Source organism: Alosa pseudoharengus, unplaced genomic scaffold (assembly GCF_046254945.1).
Source record: "Alosa pseudoharengus isolate Yale_2024_CS ecotype anadromous, Long Island Sound unplaced genomic scaffold, YU_APseudo_1.1 YU_APseudo_1.1_scf_20, whole genome shotgun sequence".
NCBI lineage: Eukaryota > Metazoa > Chordata > Actinopteri > Clupeiformes > Clupeidae > Alosa > Alosa pseudoharengus.
Genome location: NW_027468664.1, coordinates 17,443,068 through 17,461,962, shown reverse-complemented (window position 1 = coordinate 17,461,962; position 18,895 = coordinate 17,443,068). Strand labels below are relative to the sequence as shown.

At 39.5% G+C, this 18,895-nt stretch overlaps 1 protein-coding gene across 1 annotated transcript; it reads right to left on the bottom strand.

The window, feature by feature from the left end:
• Nucleotides 1-1,689: 1,689 nt before the first annotated feature.
• LOC143136180 (TRPM8 channel-associated factor homolog) lies at nt 1,690-17,561 on the bottom strand. The gene is made up of 9 exons (XM_076296732.1): nt 17,479-17,561; nt 9,235-9,943; nt 7,820-8,428; nt 6,731-7,728; nt 6,205-6,299; nt 5,638-5,851; nt 4,198-4,437; nt 3,689-4,020; nt 1,690-2,521 (listed from the first exon to the last, which is right to left on the bottom strand). The coding sequence occupies exons 2-9, from the start codon at nt 9,837-9,839 to the stop codon at nt 2,279-2,281; spliced, it is 3,336 nt and encodes a 1,111-aa protein (XP_076152847.1). The 5' UTR covers nt 9,840-9,943; nt 17,479-17,561; the 3' UTR covers nt 1,690-2,278.
• Between the last annotated feature and the right edge of the window lie 1,334 nt (nt 17,562-18,895).

Sequence of the window (18,895 nt, the reverse complement as noted above, 5' to 3'; positions counted from 1 at the left end):
ACAGCCTCATAGTTCTGCTTTATCTTCTTATCAACACAATAAATAAAACTTTCGCTAACTTGACGCAAGAGGGAGAAAGGGCTTTGATAAATATGCAAATCTTCACGCAATGTGGGTAAATGTATAGACCGCTCTGGCTCGGTAGCCTGCATGTCAGGTCATCGCTGTCATTTCTAAGGCTGTGGGGAAGGGTGAAAATATCAGTAGGCCTATCATATCAGTATCATGAAATAACGTGATAATTTCATGTAATAACGTGATAAATATCTTGTTAAAACGTAAAAATATCATATCTTGAAATAACATGATATTTTCATGTTATAACGTGAAAATATCAGTATCATGAAATAACATGATAATTTCATGTAATAACGTGATAAATATCTTGTTAAAACATGAAAAAGATATTGTTATAACAAGAAACTTTTCACGTAATTACATAATACTGAGACTTTTTATTTCTTTTAGTGTGGCAGCAATAAGCTTCCGTACAAAAGGGTTGCAAGAAACGTGTGGAGAAAGAAAGATGCAGAATAACTGCTAGAGACTTGAGAATAATTAAACATGAAGTTACCAGGAACCCATTGACCTCCAGTGCTACCTTATTCCAGAAATGCAAACTACCTGCAGTGTCCAGAAGTGCAAGGTGTTCAGTGTTCAGAGACATGGCCCAGGTAAGAAAGGCTGAAACACGACCACCACTTAAGACTCATACGTTTAATGTCAAGACTGGGCCAAGAAATATCTGAAGACAGATTTTTCAACGGTTTTATGGACAGATGAAATGAGAGTGACTCTTGACGGACCAGACAGATGGGCCCGTGGCTGGATCACTAATGGGCACAGAGCTCCACTTAGTCAGACGCCAGCAAGGTGGAGGTGGGGTACTGGTATGGGCTGCTATTGTTAAGGATGAGCTAGTTGGACATTTGCGGGTTGAAGATGGACTTAAAATCAACTCCCAAAACTACTGACAGTTTTCAGAAGATACTTTCTTCAAGCAGTGGTACAGAAAAAACTACATCCTTCAAGAAGGCCATGTTTTTTATGCAGGACAATGCTCCATCACATGCATCCAAGTACTCCATTGAGTGGCTAGCCAGCAAAGACTTTAAAGATGTCAGAATAATGACATGGCCCCCTTCTTCACCTGACCTAAACCCATTGAGAACTTGTGGACCCTTCTTAAATGTGAGATTTACAGTGAGGGAAGACAGTACACCCCTTTGAACAGCATTTGGGAAGCTGTGGTTGCTGCTGTACAAAATGTTCATCATCAACAGATCAAAAAATTAACAGACTTCATGGATGGAAGGATCATGACAGTTATTGAAAAGAAGGGTGGCTATATTGGTCGCTGAATATTTCATGAAATGTTAGAAGTGTTTATTTGTACATTTTGAGTTGTTTATTTTGTTTATTCTTACTCTTAGAAATGAAAATAAACAAGTGGGGTGGGAACATTTTGTTTCTTATTTAGTTGCATAATAATTCTGCACACCAATAGTTGCCTAATAATTCTGCACACATAGATTTTCTCCTGAGAAAGCCAAAACTCACTTTCCCTTTGTTAAATATTCAGGTTTGAGGTTCATTAACATTTTTGATTGACTGACATCATTGTATTTGTTCAACTATACAATTAATCTTCAGAAATACAACTTGCCTAATAATTTTGCACACAGTGTATTAATATCCATTTGTTTTATTATTGATTTGGAGTTTCTTGGAGTAAGAAAACCCCATCAGGAAAAAAAATACCAACCAACCACAAGAGACAAAAAGATTACAAAGAAATAAGATCACTTAAATTAGTAGATCAAAGACTGCATGTCAGAATATCAGCAATGATGTTTACATCATTAACATATTACAATTCTTGCTTTATCTCATTAAACATTTCCTTGTATTCCTGTATCATTGTAGGCTTACACTATTTTAACTGTATAATGACTTCAAAATATTGCAACGAAACAACTTCAGCACTGATATGATGGATATATTGTAAAGTAATGATATAATATTAAAAGTAGAACATATTGGAAAATAACAGCTTTATAAAGGTACAAAGTCAACATAATGCCAATCCATAGGTTTTATAGGGTTATGGAAGTCATTACTATGTAGAAGAGGGAGGGACAAAAGGCAAGAGACAAGACAAGAGGCAGGTTATAGCAACCTTTGCTCCTGGTCAGTACAATACAATTATGCTAAATAGATATATGGTGATGATACCCCACTAGGTCCTGAACCTAATATAAAACTGCAGTTTACTCTCTTAGATATATGCAGCCATTGGATGATCCGTCCAATCAGGCAGACTTGAGAGCTTCCGCTCAGTTGCAGGTTCTACTGGCCAGCCCCAGGCTTTGAAGAATGATGTCAGGTTCATGTCCACCACTTTGGAGAAGGTCTCCACAAATGTGTTCATCTTCTTCGTTTTATCTTGTGGCACTGCAGGCATGTTATGGTAGGCACCAAAGAACTTCTTAAAGGCGTCCCAGCCAAACTTCTCCTGGAGCTGGCAAAAAAGATTTTAAGGCTGTAAATTATCACACCGCTCAGTGATATGTAGTTTGAAATGTTCATATCAATATGCAATCCAGTCCCATATAGTACATAACACTGGACAATTAAAGTGTTTTGTGTCTAAACACAACAACCTTGTAATTGATAAATGTTTGCCAATCTACATTTTGATGACTGTTAGGCCCCATGTCCAGTGTTTTTATTTTTGCTGTGAGCGCCAGTGACTTTTTGAAGTTACAGATTAAAAGACACTGTATAATCTAAAAATGCTATTGTAACCAAAAAGTATGTCTGTGGTGCTCTATATACCCTCAAGACAAGCAAGCGAATTGTCTTGCAATCTTGTTAAGTTTGTGTTTTTGCTAGCTGGTCATTAGATAGGCCTATAAGTTATGCTAACTTTAACGATACTCACATGAAAGTTTAAAGCAACAATATAGTTTTTCAACCTTCATAATATATTTCCAAGACCCTTGTGTTGGTACATCGACTTACAATAGGTTGAATGACACGTATGCCATAGCCTGTCGGGGTCTGTATCGCTTTTACTGGCACTATGGAACTTCTGGGTGCGGGTAGTAACCCGAGCACAAAAAGAACTTTCTAGCTGTTCGACTAGTAAGTGTAGGCCTATTGCTTGCATACTATCTCTAGTTTTTCGAATTTGTTGTCTGCCTAGCTACAGTATGTTACGGAAGCAATCTGGTTCTCCATTTATCTTCATGAATCTAATGCTATTAGAGGAGCGAATTATCAATCTGGTAGATAGCATTCTCATTCTGATTTGAGCACTGCACTCGATGACATGCAAATCGCAAATGTTTGATCTAAAATGTTGTACAACTTAATGTTGGAGTAGTGTTTTATGACGAAGCCCCTTTTTTTAGGACAAAGCCTAATGACTGCAAGCTGATAGTCATATGTTTGTTTATTTATTTTTCTGGTGAAAGTGTCTTGGACCCCGAGAGCAAAACTTCCATAGTGTTGCTTTAAACTTTAGTAGTCAGACTGTTAAAGGAATTTACTGCCTGACTGGAATGTGGTTGAACTGGTCCCAGGATCTGTCTGGATTTGCAACCTTGCAGGCCCACTCTCTGCAGTCAAGATTCTGACTCTGATTTGTCACACACACAGACACAGCTACACACACATACAATACCTGCAAGTAGGTCTCAAGTGCCGTCCAGACTTTCCAGTCTTCCAGTCTACGGCCTCCCTTAATATACTCCTGGACCCGACGTTGTCGTTGGACAGGTTTCAGACTCGGATGGGCATCACCCCATTTAAGTCCATACACCGTCTCACAGATGAACACTGACCACAGGTTATTGGTGGCCTCACCAGTGTGAGGGGCAAATTCCCAGACAGGGAGCTGCTGGTTGTGGCCTAGTTCATGAATTGGTCCCCAGGGATCTTTTTTGCCAGTTAGCTTCAGTAGGTCAGGGGCTGATGAAGAGTGCACCATGATTGGGTAGCCAGCGTGCATAAATCCTTTTTAAGGCAAAAAAACAAAGGTTGAATCAGACTATGGTTTCAATAGCACAATTTCATTTCTGTAAAACAGGAAAACAAGCCTTAATTACATTCATTTGTTTCAATTAATTTAGTGAATCAAGAATATTCTATAGGTATGAGCACGTAATGATATCACAAAAGCATCCCACACACCAGCTGAGATCTGCACATCGGCCACAAATCGCTCCTTGCGTGGGAACTTGCCGGGTTTGGCTGCCAGCTCAGCAACACCCCTCATGACGGCATCCCACTGTTCAGCTAGCAAATCCGGCCGTTCCAGATCTCGGATGAAGTCAGACTTCAGAGTGATAACTAGGTTCTGAAACTCCAGCTCAGCCCAGGGGGCAGGGTAGTTCCTTATACCATGGAGCCATTGGTACACAGTAGTCTCCCCTGTGAATGATGTGATGAAGGATACAACATCTTTCATTTCAATTTGCATCCTCATCACAGTACATATTCATTGATGAAAAGCTTACATGAAACCAGTATCCCCTAAATATATAATAATGGTCTTTCATGACTGTAATTTATATAGGTCAGTCATTTCTGTTCTGGTAGAAGCATACATTCTTGTGACCTTAAAGTTATCAATCATACATCGATATGTATTTCACATGATACTGTAAGCAATTTGAAGTGATTTCAAACACTGTCACGAATATCAGTGAATATTTCCTCGCCATCAGCTAGCTACTCTATCGGAACTCCCCCTATTACCGTCGGTCCCGTATTTCCACCGTCTTGCGTGTATGTGTCACTTAATATCCATTTCTATACAAACCAAGACAGCGGACTCCTAAAGAAATGCAACCACCCACACCATAGGTGTATCTAAATTAGCTATGTACCAAAAATGACATTTTACCTTGACTCGAAGAGCTGTAAACAGTGTTGTAAGACCGCTTGGAGCTCCAGTGGAATTTTTATTTCACGACGAGAATTCTCGGTCTAACCGTTCATGTGCCGTTGAAACGGTGTAAATAGGCGACCCATCAGGCCAGCACTATAACTCCGAGCGTGGTAAACAAAATCGGATATTTCAGGCAGTAAATGCTCCCGTTAAGAACCAAACCAGATTTTGTTCAAATCTACACATCTATGGCTACTGAAAACTGTAAGGTTCATTTAGTAAATGTTATTTTGAAGTGTTAAAAAACATAATTGTTTTAGAATTTCTGAACAAAAGTGGTGATAATTGGGGGTGTTACGATATGAGTACACAGTAAAAACAACCCTAACATTTGCCTGCACAGCTTTTAAAAATAAAATTGTCAGCTGTTGCTAATTACATTTCAGCTGATCATAACTAGATCGAATTTTGGACGTTAATGAATGCAACGTGAAGGATACATCAACACTGCCTTTAAAATGCGTAAAAGCACAGATATTTTAGAAGGCAGCATTTGATTCGGACATGCCTTATATCTCACTTTGATTAAGAAACTTCATAATTTTGTGTGCCATGTAATGCTTTCAGTTACCAGGAGAAACAATATACTAAAGTCAACGTTGTCAACATTTGAAGATGAATAAAATCCTGTTCCAGTTACAGGTCCTAAAAATTTGATGTTATATGCACTCCATCCCTACCAGATTTATAGTATGGTGCTCGAACAGCCTTTTCCACCAATATCTCCACACCATCCACTTGACATTTTGGTGGGGCAACCAAGTAGATAAGACCTCCCCAGAGATTCCACACCTGCACTGTGTTACTGTCCACAGGGAAACATTCAAACACCACTGGTGCTCGTTTCCACTCATCTAAGAGCTGAATATTGTCAGTCTGGCAGCCAATCTGCACCTGGGGGGACGGATGTAGAACAGATTATATTTTTAGTGGGTATCATAGTGGTTAAGGAGTTGATGTCGTAGCATGCAGTAGTCTGAAAAGTTGTGGGTTCAATTCCCGGCTTCCACCGTTGTGCCCTTGAGCAAGGCACTTAACCCCAAGTTGCTCCTGGGACAATGGCCCTTGTAATATAACTGTCACATTATGTAAGTCGCTTTGGATAGAAGCATCTGCTAAATTAATACATGTATAAAGGATATATATGAAATAATAAGTATTAAATAAATAGTAATATGACACAGTATCTTAAATCATTACAGTAAGTTTTAGTAGGGGTAGAAAAGACAGGATTTGTTTTGTCTCACCTTCCAACCTTTACCCACAATATTTGAGGGAAACTTGATATTTGTCCTCATACCAGGGGACAGGTACAGACCAGTGCTGATCCATTCTTTGACATCTGCCATAGGGTCACCAAATAGAGAGGCAAGCATACATTATTACCACTTGGCATTTCTACTGTTCATTTGGCTACAGTTGTTTCAAATTATGTCATACTCAATGCTAAATCAAACAAAAAAACTCCACAAACATCTATACTTTGTCTATCATTTTGCATGTGCAACATTCTTCTACAGGAGGAGCAAGTCTTCATGAGTAACGCTGCTTTCAGCCCTTTCATTGAAAAGTTGCTTTTAAGTGCTCATGAATAGTTCTTCCGTCGCTTGCTTATTTGCTATTTCATGTAATTGTAAGCTTTCAGCGAAAATGAGCTCTCACCACTAATGTCCTATAATTTGTAATTTGTGTTAAAAAAACAATAAGAAATATATCTCCTTCAATACATCATAGAACATAGAACTACAAACTATGAGCTGTGATTAGACTAACCTCCTGTTTTAGCACTGATGGCCACTGTGCTGTTACTGACAGTTACAAGAGCCGGGATATCCTTGATGATGTAGGGCAAGAGAGCTTCCGGATCTCGACACTCTTTACACACCTGCTGGGCAACTCCAAGAAGCAGACGGTCTTCAACATTTCTCACTGGGCAGCTTTCACATACCTGTGGGACTTTACCTGTCTTCACTAAGTCTGTTAGCATCTCCAGCACTGAAGAGTAGGAGGCGCAGTCATGAGCAGACATAGAGAGGTAATTAACACAGTCTCTTTCCATCTTTTTCAGACATTCTTGCTGATCATCACTGAAACTTTGGTTCTGAGCTAAATTATTGGAAAAAAGTTGCAGAAATTGACGGAACTGGTACGCTTCTAAGAATTCACGTCCTGATTGAGCTTCATACAATCCTCTCTTTACCATCCTCGGCAGAATGGAAAGACCCATCTGGTTGAGAATGTGGTTGCCAGGGTATCTAATCAGTGTTTTTTCGGCAATATTGGTTGTGGACCAGTACCAGGCTTGGCCACCAATTAGGAGTCCTCCTCCTTCAGCAACAAACCTCTGGATTTCATTGCAATGGTCATCACTGTATGAGGTGCAAACATAGACACTTAGATCATCACTGCGGTCACTGAAGTCAGTCACCTGGCACTGCAGACCCGACCTGCTTAGAAGATTTGTTGCTCCTCTTAGCTTAGGTGAAACACCAACAAGACCCTTTCGTCCCTTGTCCAGCCAGAGCACAGCATTTATTAAGAAGCGGGACAAAGGTTTGTGACTCAGATATGTTTCGTGGGTGGCAATGATGACATGACCCTGCCCATAGTGAGATCCGGCCAAGAAGGCCCTGCCGTCAGGTGTGGTGGCAATAGGGAATGCTAGTGGGCCATGAACGAGGACCTCTGAAGGTACTGCATCATCACGAATATCAAATTCCGAGACTCCATCCAGCAGCACGTCAAGGTCCTCTTTTAAATATCCCTTCACCCTGGATTGGGAGAAAATACAACAAGGCTATCTCATGTTCAAAAAGTAAATTACACATACTAGGCCAAGAAAAAAAAGAAAAAGATACTTACGACTTAAAGGACCATCGGAGGGGAATTTGTGGTGGGACAGTTGTCTGTCCATGTGACCCATAGTGCTCGGTGAAATAAATACCAGCCACACTGCACACCTTGTTTCCAGTGAAGTTCAGCAGAACATTTTCTTGAGGATGCACCTGGTGCCAGTGCCAGGCCTGTCCAGCAATAAGGACCCCTCCCCCCTCCTTGAGGAAATTTACCAGTTCCTTACTAAATGGACCCACGTGATAGGCATCTGTAACATAGACTCCAAGATCACTTCTGAATTGGCAGACCTCTGCATCAATTGAGGAGGAGAGGTTTCCAACAACAGCCTGGCAGGTCGGATAGACACCTACTTTAGCCCTCCCAGATGAGGGTTGAAGCCAACCCAGGGCATTCTTAACTAGGTCTGGGATATCTTGAAGGTACACCTCATGTCCCATCACAACTATGCGGCCAAGGCCATAGCATGAGGCAGCTATGATGACCTGATCCTGGGCGTTCACAGCCAGTGGAAACGCATGATGACCATTCAGCAGCAGCTCACTGGGTACTGGTGGCCCTTTGAAGGTGATCTCCTGTATTCCATGCATCAGGGTGGAATAGGATCCTTCTAAAGCCCTGTGCAAATAGGGTAAAACCATTATGTACATTAAAGAAGTCAAATTGTTTTATTTGCCATATTCTTAAAGGGACACCAGGCAACGTTTTTGTGTTAATTAATCATCTTCGTAAGTCGGTATATGGTTAAATGACTCATTACGGGGCGAAAGAAGGCCCTCTCGCCCGCCCCTACTGCCTGTAGGAAGAATATCCCACTTGCAAGTTCGGTGTATCCTACCCGCCGACCTTCAGTCTCACAAAGTCTCAGACATCGCGAGAAGCAGGATCAGTTTACATCCTGCATCCCCAGCACAGAGGCAGGCTAACGAAACGCTAGTGAATGTTGCAAACGCGTGTATAATGGCAGAGCCGGTGAATAAGCAGCGAAAACCCTTGACGGAAGATGCAAAGAAAAGGAAAATAGCTTCAGACCGATCAAGGGCTCGCTCACGTATCGAAACGTACAGACGGTAGGGGGAGCTTCATAGAGAAAAAGCATCAGGCTTGCCTGGTATCCCTTTAAATTTGCAATAAAATTGCAACAAACATGAAATTATCAGAATATGGTCATTTCCATCATAGTCACATTATACCTTAAGGAAGTCTAGAATTAACTTGTCCACCTCTATTGCAATAGAAAATGTTATGCATATTCCAAGTTTCCAGACACAATTTCCTATTCAAATGGTCAAAATGTGCATGAAAAAGTTGGATGGAAACCCAGCTAGTGTGTAAAAAATCGAACATGTAGCATTTGAGACATAATTGTATGATCAAATCAACTTCCAACTATATAGCAATACTGCACAAAAACCCATACTTACATTGCAGACCAACTGGAAGGCATCTGCGATAGCACAGTCATAGATCCATGTGGCCCATAGTGCTCAGTGAAGAAAATACCAGCCACACCAGACACTTTGTTACCCGGAAAATGGTGCTGTACATTTTCATGGGGATGTATCTGGTTCCAGTGCCAGGCCTGGCCAGCAATAAGAACCCCTCCTCCTTCCTTGAGGAAACTCACCATCTTTTCAGCAAATGGATCTATATTATAAGCATCTGAGATATAGACTCCAAGATCACTTCTGAATTGGCAGACCTCCGCATCAACAGAAGAGAGATTTCCCACAATGGCCTGGCAGCTGGAATTGACACCTACTTTAGGCCTCCCAGATGAGGGTTGAAGCCAACCCAGGGCATTGTTAACTAGGTCTGGGAAGTCTTGAAGGTACACCTCATGCCCCATCACCACAATACGGCCAAGGCCATAGCATGAGGCAGCTATAATGACCTGATCCTGGGCATTCACAGCTAAAGGAAACGCATGATGACCATTAAGCAGCAGCTTACTGGGTACTGGCGGCCCTTTAAATGTGAGCTCTTTTATACCATGCATGAGAGTGGAGTAAGCTTCGTCTTGGGCCATTGTAAACTGATTTAACTTTTATGATAGTAGGAATAACCTCCTATTGTTATTAAGTAGCCTAGTATTCCTGTTCAGCTTGGTCTGGGGTTTTGCAGCAACATAAACTGTAACAAAGACAGAAAGACATGTAAGAAAGAGCAGCATGCAATAACTATTCAAAAACTACAAAATAGAATACTGTATTGTTGATGGTCATCAAACTTAAACAGTGATAGTGACAGTTTTGCAATTGTATGTTATTTTGGTTTTGTCTTATAACGATCATCTGACTATTACTGCTAACTTTGCTCATATACAGATACTATGTTCTAGTAGGTTAGGGTTGTGTAGGGTTGACAGACATCACGATGGGAAGGGAAGCAACCATCGTGATGCCACGCCCCCACATGCCAGGCACTATTCCTGCTGTAGGCTAAAACATAAAAAAACGGTAACACTTTATAATAACTACACACAATTCATCATTTATTAAGCCTTTGTTACTTATTAGTGAATGGTTTGTTAATCATTAGTAATTTCTAATGTATCATTAGTAAAGCATTTGTTCACACAGTTATAAATAGTTTGTTCATAGTAAATAAGCCTATATCTTATACATTATTGTTAATACTTAATAAATGATGCAATAATGTTTTTGATTAAGTAATATTTCCATTATTTAACAGTTGTTACATACACATGCACTAATGATTAGTTAGAGTGAGGATACATATTGTATAAACCACTTCCTAATACTATAATTAATAATTAACTCAGGAGTTACAAGTGGTTAGTTAATGATGTTTTGTGAGCTCATCTAAAGTGAGGACGTTTTATGCCTTGCAACACATTTACAAATGAGTTATAAAGTTTACACTTGCATTTATTCATTTAGCCGACACTTTCACCCAAAGCGACTTACACATGTCAATGAAATTAAAGGGCAAGGCCACATTGGTGGACGCCGGGGTTTGAACCCCCAACTTTATGGGTTACTGCATGTTAACCTGGCTCCCTATCCACTACACTACCTCTTCCCAGTGGTATTACAACAGTCAATTTAAAAATATAGTATAGATATGCGTGTTTACTATGAACAAACCATTTTTAACTGTGTGTAAACATGATTTACAGATGAGAATTAATGTAGGAATAATGCTTTACAAATGAAGAATACAGCATTTCATAAAAGTTTACAGATGTTTAATAACAGTGTGTAGTAGAAGAAAACAGAAACTCTTGCATAGTTGTAGGGGTTTCTATCTGGGCCAAGTTAGTGTAGTGGATAAGGAGCTGGACTAGCATGCAGTAGCTTGAAAAGTTGGGAATTCGATTCCTGGCTTTCACTGTTATGACAATGGCCTTCAATTTAATTTAATCGCTTGTCTGCTTAATTAATGAATGTGAATGTAATCTTTACAACTCATTTGAAAATGTGTTGCAAGGCATAGAAAGTCCTCACTTTAGATAAGCTCACAAAATATCATTAACTAACCACTTGTAACCCCTGAGTTAATCATGAATTATAGTATTAGGAAGTGGTTTATAAAATATGTATCCTCACCCTAACTAATCATTAGTGCATGTGTATATTGCATAATTTATTAAGTATTAACAATAATTCATAAACATATTTTAGATATAGGCTTATTTACTATGAACAAACCATTTATAACTGTGTGTACAAATACTTTATTTATGCGAATTAACATAGGAACAATGCTTTACAAATGATGAACAAAGCATTTTGTAATAGTTTGCAACTGGTTTATAATAAGAAAATGATTTCATTATAAGTGGTTGTTTCATTACTTATTAAGTATAAATCATGTACTTACAAACATATTTTTTGGATAGGCTTATTTACTATGAACAAACCATTTATAATTGTGTGAACAAATGCTTTACTGATGATAAATTATGTATGAACAAGAAATTACTAATGATGAACAAACCATTAACTAAGTAACAAAGGCTTAATAAATGATGAATTGTGTGTAGGCTAGTTATTATAAAGTCTTTCCCTGGAAATGAAAATGAGCCTAGAACTGATGCATATGTAGGGTACTTTAGAGGCTGTCAGCCAAACAGTGTAAAAATAAAAGACTTTATAAAATATAAAAAATAAAAGACTTCTCTATGTGAGACTACCATCTTCTTCAAATAATTCCTGATGGCAACGTGAATGTGTTATTGTCTATTTTTACATGTCTCGCAGTATAGCCTACATTTGAACGTAAAATATGTAGCCTAATGTTTTAGCAGAAAATAGTCCTAATTATTACGACTAGGAAATTCTAGCTCTAATATTTTTGCAAGGCTACAGCATTAAAGCGCCAAATGCGTAGGCCTACTTCTCCACCGAGGTAAAATAAACAATTTATTTCGTTATCGTTATAGGATCAGAAGATATACGTCTTTCACTGTAAGGCTTATATTTAATGATTTGCATTTATAAGCCCCAGACAGTAGCGGAGTGGTAATCGTGATTCGTTATTTGTAAAAGTTGTTTACTATACCTCGTCCTCCTCGCAGCCTTTTACTTTCACTTTCCACCGCCCTCAGTCGGCATGCCGGTAGTCTAATAACGTGGGATGCGTAGCGTATGAGGTTACAGACTGAGCTATTTAAGATTTTAGATGAGTGACCGCGATATAAGCTTTTTTGATAGGCCCAGCGAAGGCTGGCAATGTGGAATATTCCACTGGTTGGTGCACAAGCAAGTGTTCAGATTGGCTGTCCGTCTTTTACAAGGATTTTCTTGGAGCAGATGTTCCACACAACTTCGATAGCCTAGTCAGTATGTCTCTTAGCTGTCCACTTTCATCAGACCATATAGCCTACATAATGTTTTATATGTTTTATGTAGAAAATTAAACATTTATATTTTTTGTACAGACACATGGTAATTAATTAGTTTACCACCACCGACGATATCATCGTCCATCTCGATGTTTTGTACCCATCGTCAAATGCCAATTAAGGGGACATCGCCCAAACCTAGTAGCTACTGGTAGGCCTACTACACAAACAGGACAGAATGGAGACACACTCAGGGGCAGTTTCTCATATGGTCAGTATGGACCGCTGGCTGCCAGGATGGCATCTTGCCGAAGGCGGCACGACGCTAAAAAAAAATAGAAAATAAATTAGCGCTAATGAAATTCATAGTATTTTTAACTTTAATTTGCGCTAATCACTTTTCTAGCGCTTATTTGTACGTCAAGGGCAAGGGGGGTGATTGCCCAGGGCGTCATACAAGCTAGGACCGCCACTGGACACACTCAAGGCACAGACAGGCACAAGCAGCTTATGGACAGCAGTGAGCAGTCCACTCACTACATGATAGATTTAGGGCTACAGTTAAAATATTTTCACTCTCTACTATAAATTCACTATGAAAAATATATTGCATTTGGAACTATATATTTTATGTTACTCTTATCTTATATTTTTGTCTGTGTGTGGCATTAAGGAAAAGGTGGCATAGGTAGAGATGCTGGACAGGTAATCCTGGTATGCATGAGGATGTAGACCTATATATAATTGGTTATACTCGCTACACAAACAGGAGAGAAAAGAGACACACTCAAGGCACAGACAGGCACAAGTGGACATATAGTGACTTCAGCAGCTTATGGCGAGCGGTGAGCAGTCCACTCAGTACATGACATATTTAGACCTATGTAACACACCGCTACTTAAGACACCCTCTCTCAACCCTGCTCTGGTTGAGAATTATCATATTGTCTCACTTCTTTCCATCCTATCCAAAGCTATCGAATGGGCGGTCTCCAAACAGGTCTCAGAATTCCTCTCACAGAATAACCTTGTTGATCCAATTCAATCTGGTTTTAACCACTCAACCGAAAATAAATCAGATATAAATAGGGGTCTAAATAATCCTTTTTTGTTCAAGTGTTCATCTAGAAGGGGTGTGTATGAGAGGCAGAAAGATGTTAGGCTACCTCTGTCCCTCAGCTTTTTGATTTTATTTATTTTCTCCTCTCATTAGGTTATTAAACTTCCTGTATGATTCTTATGTTGTTGTGCCTATATGGAATGCTACTGTCGATAACAGGGATGGACAGGGACAAAAAAATGGCCCAGGCATATTTGGCCCAAGCAGCCCTCAAAACGGTCGGGCACACCTAATTAAATACAAAATCCTTGCATTACCCTTAAATATTCATATATTTACAACTAAGTGTCGTAGAGCACTGAAAAGAGTGCAGTAAGAGCAGTTGTGCTTCATCCTTTATCCTTCAAGGGGTTGAAAGTGCCTCCTATTTCTTATTTGCAACAATCCAAACAGAATTTGGTGTTCACCTTCTCAGTAGATGACTGACATCAAGGGGATATGACATCAATCCACCTTACAAAGCATTTTTGGGTGTTGCGGAAACTTTTCTCCTCAGATAATCTTTTGCCCTCTTACTTTGTTTAATTTTCTTGTTAACCAAATATATACATGAAGCTATGGTCACACCCCAATAACTGTCCGCAACTGCCATATTCTTCAGCTGGCAGACTGCAATCAGCAAAATAAAGAGCTGACTGACAGACTGAGGTTAGTAAAAACCTGAGTTATGAAGAATAAATAGCTGATGGACAGGCTAACGTTTCTCTGACCGCAAACACTTGCTGTGTTCAGATGGCCCTTCTCTACAGAGAGTAGCCTAGGCTACAATCTTGACCTTTTGTCCTCTGTGTAGCCTACACTATCACTCTGACTGATCAGAGGTAGCCATGGAGCACATGATCTCCATATTCAAGTAGGCTATACAAGCAATTATGAAAGAAGAATTTCTGCTTGAATTCAAAGTATCATTCAAATTATTCAATAGGCTACATTTAAACTATACAATGCTCAATTGATAGCAATACCAAAACATTACTGAAGCATATGTGTAAAGAACTAAATTACCTAAATTGTGGTAGACCTTGTAATACCAGTTATCACTATAGGACAACTGAAACAACATAAAACTAGATGTACCGCAGAGCGGTACAAAATATGACATTACCACATTTTTTCCACAAAAATAAATCACGCTGAAAGGCATATATGATTCTAACTGTCTCACTAAATTGCACTATGCACACTCAATTCTCACTGGTATCTGCTAGACAACAAGTACCAAAACATGATTAGTTCATAGATTTCACATGTAAAATTCCTTTTATACAACCCCACCCCCATCTTGCCTGTTCATAATTCTTAGAAATTCTTGAATTGTGTGCATGTGGGCGTGTACATGTTTATGTTTATGTGTGTGGGTGTGTGTGTGTGTGTGTGTGTGTGTGTGCGTGCTTGTGTGTGTGCCTGCGTATGTGCCTGTGTGTGCATGTGTATGTGTATGTGTCATACGTATGATTACTATGAATGTATGTGTGTGCGTGTGTATCTGTTTATGCACATGTGTGCATATGGAATGGGTTAACATGACCCCTGGAGGCAAACATACGCAAAAAATTGGTCATCCTAGGCCCTACAGTTCTCAAGATATTCACAGAAAACTGTTGGTGTACGGTCACTAAATGTACACATAAATTATTTTATTGTAAGGCCCCCCATGAATGAAAGTTCACGAAACTTGGCATGCATTCGGAGGGTGTCATAATGATTCTACACTTTCAATTTCGTGCAGTTTTGACCATGTCAGCCAGAGATATTGTGATTAAAACACCTAATTTTTTGCTTTTTAATTTTTAATTAGGTGGCGCTATACATGAAATAAGTGGTAATGGGATGGGTCGACATGGCCCCTTAAGACCAACATACAAAAACAAATTGGTCATCCTAGGCCCTACGGTTCTCAAGATATTCACAGAAAACTCTGTTTGTGTACGGTCACTAAATGTACACATAAATTATTTTATTGTGTGGTCCCCCATCAACGGAATTCCACGAAACTTGGTGTGCATTCAGAGGGGGTCATAATGATCCTACACTTCCAATTTCGTGCAGTTTTGACTATGTTAGGTCACAGATACCTGCGATTACAACACCTCATTTTTACTTTTTTGTGTTTAACTAGGTGGTGCTATACATGAAATGAGTGGTTATGGAATGGGTTGACATGGCCCCTTAAGATCAACATACAAAAAAAAGGTGGTCCTCCTAAACCCTACGGTTCTCGAGATATTCACAGAAAACTGTGTCTGCCCTACCCTCCTTTCGGGGGGTCCAGTCCAGCGGGGGGGCTACAAATACGATGGTTCCATGCTATCCATGTGGGGTTACATGCCCACCAAGTTTCGTGTACCCCGGTCTTTCAGTGTCCCGTGAATCCTTGATGGAAATTTGGCCATGCGAAAAAAAAAAAAAAAAAAAAAAAAAAAAAAAAAATCTTCGCTGCGCGGCGGTCATAATTATTACTAACGTCGATTTGACACTCTTTTGCAGGGTTTGCAAATCATTCATTTAGAAAACTTAAGTTGCGCTATTTTTGTTATTATGATCACAGTACCGCCTTACTATGTTGTCATTACCATGTCATAACATTATCGCAATTAATAAGTCATCATAATCATCATCATCAGCATGGCATGTCACACATTTTGATGCGCTCACAGAATCCTGGCTCTGAGCCAAAATGGGAGGGGTGGGGCCTGACAAGAGCTGTTATTGGATCAGTCCAGTGTCAGTATGAAAAATTAACCTATGGGCTGCTGACTGTCCTTCGTTTGAGCGGATCGTTGGCCAAACAAATCAAAATTATATAGCCTATTTTATCGGCCTAAAAGGTACGTTGGCCCACCGGGGAAATGCCTGGTATGCCAGATGGCCAGTCCGCCCCTGGTCGATAACTTTCTGCAGTCTCAACTTTTTTGAGACATGTTGCTGGCATTAACTTCAAAATGTTCTTATAAGATATAAGATATGCAGATGATCACATTCTGTTTTTATTTGCATTTTACACAACGTCCCAACTTTTTCTGATTTGGGTCTGTAATTTAAAACCCAAATGTTCCTCCATAGTCATAACAGTGGTGTAATGATAGGGCTTAAGTCACATGGCCCCTTTCTCTCTGTCTTTTCATGTCAGTGCAAGCCTGTACGGCTGAATGACTTTTCATCTCACACAGGTTTGCAATTCTCTTTGTGCTGTGGGTTTATATGCCTCTCAACCTCTTTTTGTTTATCACTAGATGTCACATAATGTATATAGTACAACTAATTGCAAATAAGTTCTGTGATTAAAAAAAAGTAAATACTTTTCATCCACATTGTGATGTTTTCTCTTGGGTGCAATCAAATTAAAACCCAAACCTTCCTCCATATTCGTAAAATTATGTAATGATGTGGGCTTAAATTAAATAATCCTCAACCTTCATTTGCCTGCTTTCTGTTTAACTGTCACAGACCTTACATTGCATTTGTTTATATTATTCTTACCTAAACACTTGCATCTTTAAATGACATTAACAAATGCTCAGTGATAGCCCATATTGAATGTGGCCATTAAAACACCATTTATGGATGGTCTTAATTTATTAAAGATATTATGGCACATCATTACAAAAAGGTGTCTAATGGAAGAAGTAACCATAATTATTTTGTTATATAGAATGGATACAAGTATATAGACAGCAAATACAGAATATTTGATCATAAACAGCCGTCATATAATTACAGAATTGAAGTGTAGCTTACCCAAAGGTCTTCAGCTCCTTAGTGCCTCAGTCATTCTCACTTCCGTTTTTATACTTTTCATGCTCACAAGATGGTCTTCTGTGCAACCTCCTTAGCCATTGGGCGGTAAACTTGCCAAGACTTGCCATGTAGCATTTTTCTTGTGAAATCAGCCACTCAATCAGTTTACCCCAGCCTATCCTTTACTAGCCTGAGACCTCCAGCTGTTATCTCAACTTTTACAGCACCCAAAAAGCAAAGGGCACCTCCATTCCCTCCCCATTCAAAAGTATCTTGTAAACAGCAACAATCTTTGCTGACACATAACACAGAATTTGCAGTGAAAAATACTGATAAAAGCAGAAGAGAACAAATCCATTTATTCGTTTTATGAAGTTTAGTCATGCAAATTGTTGAAAAACATATTTCAAAGAATTCACAGAGAAGATAATCCAGGCTGCATAGTTCAGTTATAAAATATTTACAAACAGCAAACGGAATTCAATAAGATATGGCATTTGTTTACCACCAGACAACGTTGTGACATGAGTATGCATTTTGGAGAGAACCTCACCTCAACACCTTGGTAACTGTGGTTCTGCTGAGCTGCCGAATTCAATGGTTGTGACATATTCAGCAGCTTTTATAGATACATCTGCAATTCAGTGTGTATTTCATTTTCCATTTATTTCAGGGCCAAATGGAGAGAGGCATATCAAACATTTCCTTTTGGGGTGCCAAGCGGCACACATTGGGGCTCTTCTGCTTACTTGCATCATTGCTACTTAAGCATTGTTTGCTGTGGAGCAGTTGTTTAGGCAGACAAAAGCCCAAAAAGGAGGACACTACCTTGGTCCAGACAGAGGGCTTGAAAGCTGGACTATCCGGATAAAATCCGGACGAATGGTCCTCCTATTTATCTAAGTAAATAACAATTTAGTTGGGATAGGGATTTGTAGCCTAATTAAGATTGTGGGTAACTAAATTGTGGTAATGCTAGACGCAACTGTCTTATTTTTACATAGGGTCAGATAAAACAATGAAAAGAAAGGGTGATATGTTAAAAGTCTTTTTAAAGAAGATATAACACCCCCCCCCCCCCCCAATGTCTATGGTGACTACGGCCCTCCAATGTGGACTGTCTGCTCGACCTAACTGCATTTTTTAATATGCTACATCTACTGTATACACCAAACCTACAATATGCCTATAGGCTAGAACAGAACATTTCAGAAGTGAAAGAATGGCTTTTGTTGTGGATTTGCTTTTCACCCTGACTCGAGGAGAGACTTCACTCGCTCTACAGATCCTCTCATGACGACGTAGCCGGCTGATTCGCGCGGCTGACTGACTGGAGGTCTCAAGAGCCCATGAGTCCCATGGTCTACGAGCTTGCAATGTTTCTGGCTCTGCAGGAAGTTCCTATAACCTGTCATCT

Bases quoted from the DNA above. Each gene is read 5' to 3' on its own strand.
- LOC143136180 (XM_076296732.1), bottom strand. From the start codon at position 9,839: ATGGCCCAAGACGAAGCTTACTCCACTCTCATGCATGGTATAAAAGAG. The intron at 4,438-5,637 runs GTAGGGATGGAG...CATCATTCACAG, and splicing joins AGCACCATACTATAAATCTG to GGGAGACTACTGTGTACCAA. The intron at 2,522-3,688 runs GTATTGTATGTG...CTTTTTTGCCAG, and splicing joins CACTTGAGACCTACTTGCAG to CTCCAGGAGAAGTTTGGCTG.